General features: G+C 41.8%; 1 protein-coding gene across 1 annotated transcript in view; it reads right to left on the bottom strand.

Moving 5' to 3' along the window:
• Positions 1 to 14,538, bottom strand: part of FBN1 (fibrillin 1) — a 229,046-nt gene that overhangs the window by 13,176 nt on the left and 201,332 nt on the right. The window contains exons 50-59 of the mRNA XM_045900130.2: positions 12,238 to 12,387; positions 11,792 to 11,857; positions 11,174 to 11,290; positions 9,372 to 9,491; positions 7,735 to 7,857; positions 6,500 to 6,631; positions 4,394 to 4,519; positions 3,621 to 3,827; positions 1,845 to 1,970; positions 1,521 to 1,643 (exon numbers count right to left, since the gene is read on the bottom strand). Coding sequence (XP_045756086.1) covers positions 1,521 to 1,643; positions 1,845 to 1,970; positions 3,621 to 3,827; positions 4,394 to 4,519; positions 6,500 to 6,631; positions 7,735 to 7,857; positions 9,372 to 9,491; positions 11,174 to 11,290; positions 11,792 to 11,857; positions 12,238 to 12,387 — 1,290 coding nt within the window. The remainder of the gene's footprint in view (positions 1 to 1,520; positions 1,644 to 1,844; positions 1,971 to 3,620; positions 3,828 to 4,393; positions 4,520 to 6,499; positions 6,632 to 7,734; positions 7,858 to 9,371; positions 9,492 to 11,173; positions 11,291 to 11,791; positions 11,858 to 12,237; positions 12,388 to 14,538) is intronic.

Raw genomic sequence — 14,538 nt, 5'->3', positions numbered from 1 at the left:
CTCTTTCCTGTCAGTTTCAATAGTACATGTATCTGCACCACTGGGTTTGATCTTTAGTCCTACATGCCAAGTATGTGGAAGAATCTAGACCTCATGAGAACAACAGGAGAAAGGGACTCATGTTGTGAGGGGATCTGTAAGAATCCCATTGCTGCTCTGCCCACTCCTAAAACCATAAAGAGAGCATCACTGGTGCATTTGGCACATTGTAAAAAAATTTACTTTCCATTTTTCATCTCTTAATTGCTAGACATTTTTGAGGATTTTTCTGCCCCCACAGGCTGGAAAAATGCTGTAAATTTGTTTTGCTTGGTGCAGATAACATACACAATGAGAGATTTTCTAATTTGGTTCTCTATTTACATGAATAAGTTTACGGCTCTGAGTTACAGCCTCACACTGCCCAGAGCTCACTGTGATCCACAGATGGAGAATAAGTTCTATGTTTGAGGAGAACAAAGCTGTAAACAACTCTTTTATTAAGCTAGAATTTTTAAGTAGGTCTCTCAACTTCCTCTCCCCAAATTATAGGATTATATAGGATTTGTGCTGCATAGGAAAACCTCAGGCATTGTTTATTCTGTCATCCTATGTTACAAGTCTCTTAACTCTCCTTCCAGCAGACACAAGAATGGGGTTGAGGGTCCTACTTCCCCTGCTCTCCACTTCCACTCTACCTCACCATTCAACTTCCCTTACTTTCCTTTTACGCTGTCAAGGCTTCATAGTAGAAACGCTCTAACTCTTGTTCTGCCATCTGGTCTCCACATCCTTCTCCAAATCCCTCCTTTTAAAAATTACCCTTAAGTTTGATTTACTTGTGCTATTCACTCAATATGTGAAATTCTTACTGTTGAGGAAGATATTTCTGGGAGTAAATTTACACCAACAGAATTTTGCAAAGGATAACTTCTGGTTGAAGAGGGATTTCTGCATAGAGTTCTGCTGTTTCTTAATTCTTTGTGATATTTATGGCTCACCCAGATAAGGTAGGGAGGGCAGGAATGGCCCTCTTTAGCAGAACAAAAACCTAGAAAAAGTGTTTACTTAATTAGGCACAGTGTTTTCTAGGCACCAATTAATCTGAGGCAGGACAATGCCAGAGACTTGGGCTCTATAGTTGTTGAATAGCTTGACTACATCAATAGAATAAATAGAAAGCAGAAAGGAAGTAGTCAATTAGGAATCTGCCCCACCTGAGCCTTAGACATCTGGCTCCACAGTCTCTGAGACCCTCATGGGCAGCCCCCATGGACGCCCAAGGGGCAGGCATTGAGAATGGCTCCTGCTGCCACTGCACACCCCCTCACCCCACCCCACCCCCTGCTGCAATCTTCCTGGCCTCAGCCTCCAGCCATCCACCACAGGAAGTGGGTGGCAGGGAGATCCCAGGGAGGCACTAACCCCAGGGAAGCACTTCTTGCCTGTGGAGAGCTTGCCTATGGATTCCTCAAATGCACAGGGAATGCAACAATGTGCCCAGGAGGCAGGTGAGTGGGTGCAGGCAAATTCTACTTTACCTTTGCAGCTCCTTCCATCCTCCTGCAGAATGTAGCCTTTCGGGCAGGAACACTGGAAACTCCCTTCTGTGTTTTTGCAGATAAAATTGCAGGGTTTGGGGGCCTGGTTGCACTCATTCAGATCTATGATCAAAAAGATACTGTGTGACTGTCCATCTAAAATGATGCTCAGTACCCATAGGGTCTAACAAATAACTTCATTGTCTTAGGTTTTCCTATGAAATTATAGAAGCTTTTTAGATGTTTGGTTTGAGGATTTTTAATTTTTTCCCAAAATGTACAATTTCCACTCGGAATAAACGACACCAAAAACAGAGCACTTACCTATACAGGAAGTTCCAGTTATATCTGGAGTGTAGCCATTTTTACATAGGCAATGATAGGATCCTCTGTCGTTGACACACTCCCCGTTTCGACAAACGTCATGAATAACCTTGCATTCATCAATATCTGTTAATTTAACAAACAGAGATTAAGAAAGACACTATAAAATGGGCAACATCAGTATGTAGGGGTGACCTTACTGTAAATACTAATAAATTGTGTTACTATCTCATGCACCTAAGAAATTAAAACAAAGGGATGACAGCATCCATTTCATAGGTAATGGTAATTGTCCTGAAAGGCAAATGAATAACTGCACTGGACGACAGTATAATAACTCATCAGGCCAGGGGAACACTTTAAAGATAATCGGTTTTCTAAATGTATAGTTTTTCCCTCTGGGTCCATGGACACCAGTCTCATCCAGACATATTCAGCTCCTTGCTCTATCTCATGCCATCAAGCTTGCCTCCTACTGACATCTCATAAATGGCGCACAGCAGTAGGCTCTTTTGACAAGAAAAATCCCATTTTTTTCTAACAGTGCATGTCCAAAATAAGGAGGAAAGTTTCCTTCCATTCTTTTGGCTGTATTTAAAGTTAATCCTGAAAAATCTCAAACTGTATAATATTGGGGAAATGGGACCAAACTTCCCTTGGTGAGGGAAGCACTAGGGCTCTGGGGTGGATCCCCGGGCAGGGGTTTTTGAAGCCTGATAAGGAAGAGAGAGCCTTATTCACAGCTCCACCACAGGGAGAAAGATCTGGTCGCTATGCACTGTCGAGCACTGAAGCAGCTGTCCTTCCACACTGTGACCCATCTATCTCCTTACTGCTCGGTGTGGTGCCAATACCAAATGAGTTCTTAGCCTTCGATTGCCAAACGATCATTTTATACCAACAGATGTTATTTATCCTAATTCTTTTGAGTTTCCTCTGAAATGCAATTTTGCCTGCCCTCCCTGGTCTCGAGAAGCGAGTCTTTTCCACCATCTCATTTTCTCATCCTTGGAAGAAACATCAGTTGCTTTTGGGTCACCCCGTCCAATCCAGTTCTGTGTCTTCCCACATCCAGTTCTGTGATTCTACCTTCAGCCACATCTTTCCAACATCCACACAAACCCTACTTACTCTCCTTCCTCCCCTCTCCCTTCTGATTCCTTCCCAAGGAGCTGGAGAAGTCTCTCTCCCTTCTCGTTTACGAGGCTGGAAACAAACGCAGCTGCTGCGGAGGATCCCAGGCCTGGAGCTTCTCTGGAGCAGCCTCTCACACTGCGACAGCCTCCCCACGCCTCCCAGGTGAAAGCAGCAGGTGCTTTTCCAGAGGCAACTGGGTCTTAACTGCCAGAATATCAGCATTGTCTATACTTCCTTCATGCAGCATATTTCAGCCAATTTTACGAGTTAAAATGCATATTGGTGGACTAGTCTAGGAATTTAGGGATCATTTATGCCACGGTTTTTCTAACAAATTGACACTCTGAGTAACCAATAACTGACTTACAACAAACTTCTGTTTAAAAATTTGGGGACTCCTTGTGATGCAGAGGCAGGAGCCCAAGCACACACAGCTTTGGCAACCTGGCCTTGAACATCTGAAACACCATAATAAAGGGTTTCGGTTGACATCAAGCATGCGCTCAGCCTAAGCCCCTACTGCAGATTCCGTACTCTCAACTGTTTTTCATAAGACAAACAAGCAGATTCCCTGCAAGTATTTTTGGACCGTAAGTGTTACCTGCTCCACTGGGCATAAGTCAGAAGGCAAGGAAGTACCTGCTCCATTGGTCATAAATCCTCGGCCATGGGGGCAGAGTTTTTTGAAGGCCACAGTGCCCTGGAAGGGGCAGATCTCACAGTGGGGGCCCCAGCCTCTTCCTCCATCACAGCAGCATTCCGACTTGGTGACAGGGTTCCTGTTGCTTGAGCCGATCTGGCACATGTTCTGGAGCACCTCCGTGAAGCAGTACCCTTCCCGGTTGTCTGGAAGGGACATTATGTCGCAAAGGGGACTTCAGGCAATTTGATGAGCATGACAAAATATATTAAGAATGTGGTCAAATATAAAACCCAAAAAGGATGTAAACACTTTACCCTGGGTGAGGAGAAGCGAGAAGGGAAAGCTGGAAACAGCAGTAAGAGAGAAAGGATGACGTCTGAGGGAAACAAGACAAGAAATTCAGTAAGTGCCCACGCAAGGTGACAACTCTCTCTGCTCCCTGAAATACGGAGGAGTGGTCATGCTATCGAGAGAGAGGAGCAGAAAAACACACAGAAACAGATCCTCGGCACCAAGGGCTTCAAAAGGCAGCGGAGAACGAAATTCCAAACGAGTGATTCATCGATACACTTAGCAAAGGAAGAATGCAGCTGCGGGTGGTGCTGAGCCCCATGGACAAATCGCAGTCATTAAGTCCCTTCCAAAATAGGAACCTGCCTCAAATTTTAACCATTTCTACGATTTCAGATGAGAGATTGGGGTGCCAAGTGTCCCAGCATGAAGGCGGGGGTGGGGGGTGCTGTGCAAGCATCCGGTCGTCTGCACTCACCAAGGCACTCGTCCTGAGCCGGGCTGGGGGTGAAGCCGGCATTGCACTCACAAGTGTAGCTGCCCCGCGTGTTGAGGCAGCGCCCGTTCTCACAGATGCCTGGCTTGGTCTGACACTCATTCTCATCTGTGGGGTTTCGTGGAAAGAGCAAACACAAGAGCAGTCATCCCACCCCTTTGCGCAAGGATGGAGTCTTTCTTTTTTTTAGCTCGCGAATAGGTAACTGTCTCCCGTGGTTCCCAATTCAAAAGGTATAAGAGTATTCAGCAAAAGTGCCCCTTCCTCCCTTCTTCCTCATCCACCAGACTCCCATCCTGGGAGCCAACCCTGTGTTACTGCCAGTTTCTCACGTATCCTAGAAATGGATTTGGCACATACAAGCAAATGTGTGTGTGTGTGTATACCTCTGTCCTTTAAAAAACATACTTGATGGCATTTTGATATACTTAAATGTAGATGACTGCAATTTAGGTACACATACATTTTCCACTTGATAAAGTTACAATTTTCTATATCTGTCCATACAAAGGATTCCCAAAGGATTGTTTCAAGTGAAGGGGGAAAAAAAAAGATCACACATTAGAGAAATATTATAATACTTCATCAGAATACTGTCTGTGATGGGTCAGTTTTGACCTGAGAATTGGTCTATATATAATCTTCCAGTTCAACATAGATTACATTTATTGTAATACTTTAACAATATTATTGAGAAATAATCATAATCCAGTCTCAGGTTTAAAAAAAAAAAAAGCACTAAGACAAACTGGAGATTCTTAGAATTATCTGATGATTTTTTAACAGACTGAGCCACCCAGGCATCCCATTCTAATGATTTTTTTAGAAAGATCATAAATAAAGTGACTTGCTTAGGTGCATCCCCTGCAGAATAGTTCTGAGCCCCCGAGGCAGAGATCTCATAATGAGAAGCAGAGTTGGAAGGTGACAGCTACAGGACTGTTGAAACAGGCTAAAAATCCTGATGCCCACGCCATCCCCAGACCAATTAAATCAGAGCGTCTGGAGTGGGACCTGAGTTTTCCAAGTGATTCCAGTGGGCAGCTGAGGTTGAGAACCACTGAGCCTGGAAGAGTTGGTGTGTGCTCCTATGTCCAAATGCTTTTTCTGTGCTTTTAAAATCTGCTCTTCAATTACTGTTTAATTCTGTATTTTACAAGGTAAGGGGATAATGAGATTCTTGAGCTTCTTGACTGACAACATCAGATTTCTTTTTCTGGCATCATTGATTATTAAAAATGGAAAGGAAGCATGTGGGAACTTTCTAATAATTTTCTCCTGTACTGATTGTTCAAACCAGAGGTTGGGAAACTTTTACTTTAAATTGTAGTAATATTATAGTATTACTGTATTATATATAATAACTATTTTAGGTTTTGCAGGCCATATGGTCTCTGTTGCCTTCACTCTCTTCTGCTCTGCCATTGTGGCATGAAAGAGCCATGGACAATGTCTGAATGAATGGTTACAGCTATGCTGCAATATGACTTAATTTACAGAAATAGGTGGCAGGCTGCAGGCCCCCGGGCTATGATTTGCCTATCCCTAGTCTGAAGCTGTGGTTTTCAGTGGAGGATCTATATTACAATCCCTAGGAAGCTTTAAAAAATACCAGGGCCAGGGCCCCACTCTAGACAAGAACAGATTCCCTGGAGGAAGAGCCCACTGGTTTAATGCTATTCCTGGTTCAGAGGGACTGGGCATCTGTCATTCAATGTCGGTGCTAACAGCAAAGCTGGGACAATTGAAAGACATTCCAATGTGGTGAAGAGAACCTAGCCTGAAACAACAAAAAATATAGGAGTAAAGGAAAGAAGTAGAGGAAACACCTGGTGCCAAGTACTGGCAGCAACATGGGCTGAGAAGGTAGACAAAGGCCGGCTCGGAGGGAGAGAATGATGATGCTTCTGGAACTCAGAGATAAGCAAGAGGCAAGGGGCTCTCCAAGGGAAACCGTGACATGAGGGAACAGAGGGAAGATGGCTCTGTCCAAGAAGAACACATTGCCCCCAAGGACTCAGACACCAAGTCACTTCTGTCCCTTGTCACCCGACTCACTCGAAGCTCCTTGGGCCAGGACCTGCTTACCTACGCAGCCTTCTCCATCAGGTCTCCGCTGGTACCCAGGCCCGCAGATGCAGATGTACGTGCCGATGAGGTTCTTGCACTCCATCTGCTTCTCAGCACAGTCGTGTTTGCCCTCCTCACACTCATCCTCGTCTGGAAAGAATGTGCACCCGTGAATTAGAAAAGAAGCTGCGCTAATTTCCTGACTTTTAAGCATGAGATGGTATCATCAATTTTCATTTACACTTCTTTCAGTGTTAACCTGTTTCCTTTCGTCTCGTGGGCACTGGCCTCCTTGGATTGGGAAGGAGTCTTCTCACCTACTTTGACCTTGATGATGAAATTATTCCCCAACTAACTGTAACCCCTTCAAAGGTGGGAAGCGTGATTGTTAATTTCTTTTTGATGAATTCACCTAAAAAGGTCTTCTATAAAACTTTCATAATATAACAACAGCATTATAATTACAATATAGTATAATAAGCCAAAGCTTCCATTATATAACAATTATAATAACATATCATTTTATGTAATATTAATATGATATACGATTAGATTATTAATATGATTAGAATATCATTGTATAATGAAAATTTCAGTTTTTATACTTTGAGGAAAAGACAAACATTCACAAATATCATATTCTCTTCTGGTTCTTCCTTCCTTCATTTCTTTTCTTCTGGTGTGGACAGGTCTTCCCCATACCTTATTGTCCTATTGCATTTCCCTCTCTTTATCTTTCTCCTTCACATGGTCTGAGCTGAGAAATTTGGGCTTATCCTGCATGTGATGCAGAGCTCTTAGTTAGGAAATCTGTTCACCTTCAAGAAAAATCCTATTTAGGTCATCTGAAGAGAACAAGTAGCTGCTCATTTAAGACCTTGGAGGAGCAAATCCGTGCTCTTCAAGGAGCCCCATGATTTACCTAACTTTGTACAGCAGAGCCTCGTCCAGAGCCACAGTAATTGTAGGCACTCAGTAAGCATTTTTAATGGAATTATTTAACTAAAATAGACTCCATATGCTACCCCCATTCTTGGAAAATAACATCCCTTAGTGATGGGGATTTAAAAAATATAATTTAATTAATATTATCATACTATGGGCAGTGATGACCCCCATACTGTCCATGGAGTATAGCAGAGTTCCCTGATTCCCAGCCTTTCTCTACTGATAGATGCTTTGGAGAGACATTTCCCATCATAGATAGAGTGAGAGCCCCCCAGGTTAGATGACCTTTAACACGGATGTCTCACCTTTGCACATCCTTCTATCTTCTCTCAGAACATATCCAGCAGGACATTTGCATTCATATGACCCATAAGTGTTTACACACCGGAAAGCACAAAGCAGAGGATTCTGGGCACACTCGTTTATATCTGCAACAGAAGGGAGCATGAAAATAATGGATCATGAGCATCAACCAAAAAAAAGTCTATTTTTATCAAAAGTTGAAATGCTTCATTGCCATCAACATGGATGCACCAAGCAGTCTTGATGACTTGAATGAGTTGGTTATTTTACAGTTGGTATGGGCAAGGGGATTGTGGGTCCTGGTTCTCCTAGCACAGTCTCAGTTCTGGCTTATTGTCCTGGTATAATTATCAATGTTATTTAGATGGATGGGAAATTATAGACCACCCTACATATAGGGAGCATTTCTGAAATTCTGGATATTAAGAGTCAAGCTAACCACTTGCCATTCCCTAGAGTCATATAGTGTGGGAATCAGTTTTACCCCATTCAGTCAAAACAACTGTCAACTCAATTGCAGTCAGAACAGAAGCAGACCCATCCAATATTGTTAACCACATCCCCTTCCCCATAGAAAAGAGGCTCCTGTGAAATAACAGTGATTCCCGAGCCTAAGCAAATGGTATTCTGAATAACTTAACACTTTAGAGTTTTCACACTGATGCCCAAGTTCTAACCTTAAATAGGAATGACTTTACCATTAATAGATAAAAGAGATTTCTACAGATTCCATAAGTTTGGAACCAGCAGAATATGTTTTGGAAAAGCAAGGTTAAAACAGACCATCTTGATTATCATGTTTCTTTCTAAGTCCAGGGATGCTGACTGAGAACATCAGTGAGACCCCAGATCATATTTCGTGATAGCCTTTAAAGATTCAGCAACAACTAGGACAATGGGTATCAATAGGACCTATCTCTAAGAAAAGCTCGCTTTCATACCACTTTTATCCTCTACCTTCACCTCACCTTCATTCTCTTATGTGACCAGTGGTCTTGACTTGAGAGTGTATCAGAATTACCCGGAGGGCTGCTAGGCTCCACTCTTCAAGTTTCTGATTCAGGAGGTCTGGGATGAGGCCTGAAAGTCTGCATTTCTAACAAGTTCCCAGGTGATGCTGATGTGGCTGATCCAGGGACCACCCTTTGAGACCCACTGTTCTAGACACTCCCTTTCCTTCCCTTCTCTCCATACATTGATCCTACTAGGCATACTGGCAGATGCTTACAGAGTGTAGACAACATCTTTTGCTGTGATTGCCCCCAGATAGCTATAGGATGTTGGTGGTTATGTCAGTGTGCAGATGTTTCTATGAGTAGAAAAGAAAAAAGAAAAAGAGAGGGAGCATGGGAGATGAAGAAAGAAAAAGAAGGGAAAAATGGAAAATAAGAAAGAAGGTCGCAAACAAGATGGGAGTTGTATCTAAATACTTGTAATGGGGAGACACCAAAAAGAACTCTCTATATTATACAGTGTGATTTGTGCTGTGAACCAGGAGAATAATGGTATGGCCCATCAGGCCTAGATGTTCTTTATTCTGTACGCCCTAAGTGGTATTTAGTATCAAGAACTGTAATCAGCCAACTACTGTCTCCATGACCAGAACATGTAACCACAACTTTTCTGCAAAGAGGCTTACCTTCACAAGTCATCATTGGACCAGGCTCAAATCCCTCCTCACAGGTACATTCAAAACCTCCAATCACATTCTTGCAGGTTCCATTTCCACAAGGATTGCCCACAGAGCATTCATCAGTATCTGCAAGTGACCAAGAGTGTATTCAATACATGCTGAATGAAGACAAAAATGGGCTTGGACTCAAATAATACCTCTCACTCTATTGGGGTACTTTGATCTGTGGCATCTTGTTTGATCCTCATTCTGCCTTTACAAGAAAGGAGTGCACGTGTCTTATCCACAGATTTATAGCTGTGAAATTTGACCTGCTAAGTGGCAGTGGCACTAACAGTGACAGTATCTGGGCTTCCAGCCCTCCTAGTGCTCTTCTCCTGAGCTTCTCCAGCCTCCCATATTATGTATGAAGAGCTAAATTGACCAGGAATAGATGCTCCAAGGGTTAAAACAAGGCTGCTCTCACAAGTCAAAAGTTTTCACTTACATAAAGCTAGAAATACATCTCCAGTCTGGCCTTACATTACATCATTCTCCAAAAAGCCTTAAACATGATGGATTTTTGCCAGATATAAAATAGAAGACTAAGCTTACACAAAACGAGAGACCAGAGGTTAAGCAAAATTAATACACTGGATAAAATCAAGATTCAAGAAGATTTTTTTGTTGATTCTGTTGAAACCAGATGGTTTACATTAGGCAGAAGAAAAGCTAGAAAGAAATATGTTTAGGGTATGATCTCTGTAAACAACCGTGAAGAGAGAACAAGTCTTACCGAGGAGGTCTAAAAAATATCTATGCCTCCCAACCCATCCATCTAGAATCCTGACTGTCCTTCTGACACATTTCTTGGAGGGAGAGTATCTTCCTTTGGGAAAGGGAAATTTTTGAGAAATAACATTGTTATCTTAGTTCTCTAGGATATGGACTAGTGATGGACTATCATCAGGGTTACATCTTCTGTTGGGTTCTGAGTCAAACAGTGAAGGCAAGAGGCTGTGGTAGAGAGACGTCGGTGAGCAGGCTCATTTAGCATGCACACAGGAGCACTAACTGAAGATTCCGAAGAGAAAACATTGACAACTTTGCTTTTGTTCTGCTATGAAATTGCATTTCACTGTCCAGAATATTTTCTCTCTTTTGAGTTCATAAAAATCATATTATCATTGAGTTTTAGAGCTGCAGGGTAATTAGGAATAAGTTAGTCTATTTGTATAATATGACATTCTAAGGCCTAGAAAGACTAAGGAATTTGCTTACACTTCATGGTAATAGCTGTGGGTGAAATTTTAGAGGAACAGACATAATACTTGGATTCAATTTTGTGTTAGTAGGCATCAAGAGGTCAAAGGTCAGGCATAGCCATTCTTTGAAATTTTAGTAAGAGAGCAAAAACGAGGAGTTTACACTATGTACATAGCCTTTCACATTACTAAATGTAATAAAATCTGGATAAATGTTGTATTTTACATATTGAGAGAATAAGATTATGACCATTAATTTTTTTTTAATTTAAAAAATAGATGATAATGTTTTCTTTTCCACCATGTCTTCAGATGTGTCCAGTGTCTTCCCCAATAGACTGTAAGGTCCATGCAAGGAAGAAACATGTTGGCTTGGGTCACTGCTGTAGACAAAGAGCGTGGGACATGGGGTACTCAACTAGTACTACAGATGAATGATGCATGAATGAATGCACAAAATTACTTCTGTCCCAATCCTGGTACTTACGCTTCCTAGTATGAAAGCTCTATGGCCTAATTTCTAATTTGGAAAATCCCTCTGGAAGAAACAGATCTATTACTCACCTACACATTCATTCCCTTCCAGAATGTAGCCGAAGGGACACTCGCAGCGGTAGGAGCCATCCGTATTGATGCACTGCCCATGTTTACAGACATCAGGTTCTTTGCACTCGTCCATATCTTATGCAAAGGAGAAAAAAAATAGTGAATAACAAGGTACTGTTTTTTAAACACAAAGGTAAACTATGATCATTTCAGCATCTAATCAATGAAATATCTAATATTATAATATTACCATACAGTACAATAATATAATTGGTATCTAAATGAAAAGTAGAGCTTTATTTTACAAGATGAGTGTGGAGAAATAAGAACAGCTGGAGGGGCGTCTGGGTGGCTCAGGCAGTTGAGCGTTCAACTCTTGATTTCAGCTCAGGTCATGATCTCAGGGTCATGGGATCGAGCCCCATGTCGGGCTCTGCACTCAGCAGGGAGTCTGCTTGAGATTCTCTCTCTCCCTCTCCCTCTGCTCCTCCCCCTGCTCATGCGCTCTCTCTCTCTCAAATAAATACATAGATAAATAAATCTTTAAAAAAAAATAAAAGGAAGAATGGCTGGATAAAGGGCAGGGAAGAGTTAAGAATATCAAGAAATGCTGGGAATCCAGCACAGGCCACTTACCAACTGCAGAATCATCAGGCCCCACAATGATGCCACTTCCATAGGGACAGATCTGGCGGAAGGCCTCTGCGGTAGAGACGAACACTTGTTAGTAGACAGACCAATGGCAATTAGCTACAGGCTGCTTCCCACGCAACGTGTGGTGGCCAGATTGCCACATGCTGCACATGTCGGGAAACAATGAACGAGAAAAGCCCCGATACCAGGGGAAGTGAACAAGGTTCCCAGAGCTGGTGTGCCTACTACTTGGGCAGCCCCGATTCATAGCACATTTCGGAAGAAAATAACTACCCAGCTCCTGAGTTAAAATAATCTTAATGGATATTTTATGTAGACTTACAGTTAAATTGTCTTATCTTTCCTGAGGGCCTACGTACAACCCTTCTTATTTCATAACCAGTTGGCCCTATGAAGGGCCCAAAGAGAAATGCAGACGGTGGACCTACCATCAGGTTCAGTGGGGCACAGCTCACAGGGATCACCCCAGCCTTCTCCCTTCAAGGCACAGCAGCATTCCTGTTTGGAGTGATTTCTGGATTTGGGTGATGAACATTTTCCTCCTTCAAACTTTGCGTAACAGTAGCTCATTCGCAAATCTGCAGCATAAATCCAGGAGACCCTTTAGATCCTTTCCTACTGCATCATTACTGTATAATACTGAACAAGAAACAATCCATCCTGTTAAATGTGCTCCCTTTTCATTACAATAGGAAGACTGTAACCTAAGTGACTACGACAGAAATTGGGCTCAGATCTTTAAAGTCATAGGTGACTTCTATAGTAAGATCTGATGAATACATCTATGCGGCTTTCACTTTATTTCTCATTGCAGTGAATTTTCCAAAATAACCTGATGTGAATAACAAAATCCAACACTATCACATTTCAAAACTGACATCATCAGTGACTTCAGGGTGGAGACATTCAGAAGTGGAATCATTCACAAGACCCCTGCATTGACAGCTGTGTTTGTGTGTTTTGGATAGCATTTAGCGAGCGTAGTAGGGTTAAGGTAGACCTCCCAGTTCTGGTACTTACTGTTGCTATCACACTATGTTGTTTATTCTGGGTCCCCTAAGCCCGGAAAGCAAAATAAAACCCTTGAGTCCAGGCATAGAGTAAATAAAGATGTGGCAATTTTGTGGACTGGCAAAAATACAACAATAATGGTCATTTGCTGAAGCAGCTACTGATGTAGATGCTGTCTACAAAATGCACATGGTGCTTTCTGCAGACTTTATACATGTGTGTGTGCACACACATGCAAGATACAGAAGGTTGTTTAGCTCAACAGACAGAAGGAGGGCAGGGAGATGGGTGGATAGGAGGCAGGATAACCTTTCTTTGAAAGAATGTATTTCTTTAATACCAATTATTTTTTGGTGACAACATGGAAGATGGGATCTAGTTGCTACAAAATTCTCCAACATTGCTTGACATAATTTTGGAAATGGACTCTACCAATTCTTATAGAGCAAACTGGGTGGCTCTAAAAAAATGAGCTCATCCAAAAGCCTGGAGTGTTTTCCCTCAGATTTGACATCTAAAGCCTTGCAGACTCCTCTCTAGATACACAGAGGCTAAAATCTGCAGGTTTTAAGGAAATGCTTCCATACCCATTTTGTACAATTCCCCTTTCTTTCTTTATGATCAGGTATGCTCTCTCCTGTCACTGTTTCTCAACCTTAGGTGGCATATTATGACATATTACAGCCACTGACGCATTTCTGGTAAGACAATTTCAGAGCTTTCATTTCATGACAAAGGAGACAACGTAAGAATAACTGAGTTGTCAAAGACCACAGAAGGAAAATATTCATGAATTAAAGTAAAAATAACAATCACTCACTCACTCAACTCATATTTACGAGACTCTAGTAAGTCAAATTCAGTTGGCCTTCTTCCCCAATGAGTTTGCTCACCTTCTTCAACCAACTCTTCCAGATACATTTTCTTGCTAGTTTTTACTCTCCTTCCACACCTGTGATAGCTAGGACTTAACAGGCATCTTTCAGAAAACTACTCTTCTGAAAGTCAAGTGCAATAAAAGCCAGTCCTCATCCTGTGGCATATCTGCCATCCAAATATTTGCTTTGCTGAGAAGTTTCAAGATTTAACAGATTATAGTTTCTTGAAGGACACTCTTTGATTTTATTCTTCAAGTTCATTGTCACATACAATGTTCTATGTTTATTATTTATATCTATAACTATCTTAAGGTATAATTTAGTGACTACTCACAAAAATGTCTCAACAAATATATTAAAATTCAATTGTCTCTGTTGTCTTCCAGTTACAATGTTTCTTTTAAATCTAGATACATTCTCTTTTCCTCTTATGACCCTGTTCCATAAAACAGCCTTGTCTCCCCACCACCACTCTACCATCCTGCCTCCTGAAAAAGAAAAAAATCTAGCCATTACACAGGCTCAAACACATGAAGTTTACAGTGAGCCTAAGTGACAAATTCCCTTCACTGAACTTTGTAAGTGGGAGTGGCCAATTTATATCTGTGGCCTTCAGGTACCCGGATCTGTTCACCTGAGTCTTACCACAATTGTTCCTTCAAAAACATTATCTGTGGTTCTAAGGAATTTTCTCATTTCATGGGCATAGAAACCTGACTCCTAATTTGTCACCTTATAAGTAAAACCCAGCTCTTAATTCCCTGGCTTCAGGAAAATGTGTGCCCTGTGGGAGATTTACATTTGCCTGTGGTGATTCTCTAGATTTGGTTTATTAATCAA

The sequence above is a fragment of the Mirounga angustirostris genome, unplaced genomic scaffold (genome assembly GCF_029215605.1).
Source record: "Mirounga angustirostris isolate CCGP_5_RB_7025 unplaced genomic scaffold, mMirAng1.0.hap1 SCAF_9, whole genome shotgun sequence".
Taxonomy (NCBI): Eukaryota; Metazoa; Chordata; class Mammalia; order Carnivora; family Phocidae; genus Mirounga; species Mirounga angustirostris.
The sequence above is the reverse complement of the archived record's forward strand: the minus strand, read 5'-3'. Positions and strand labels throughout refer to the sequence as shown.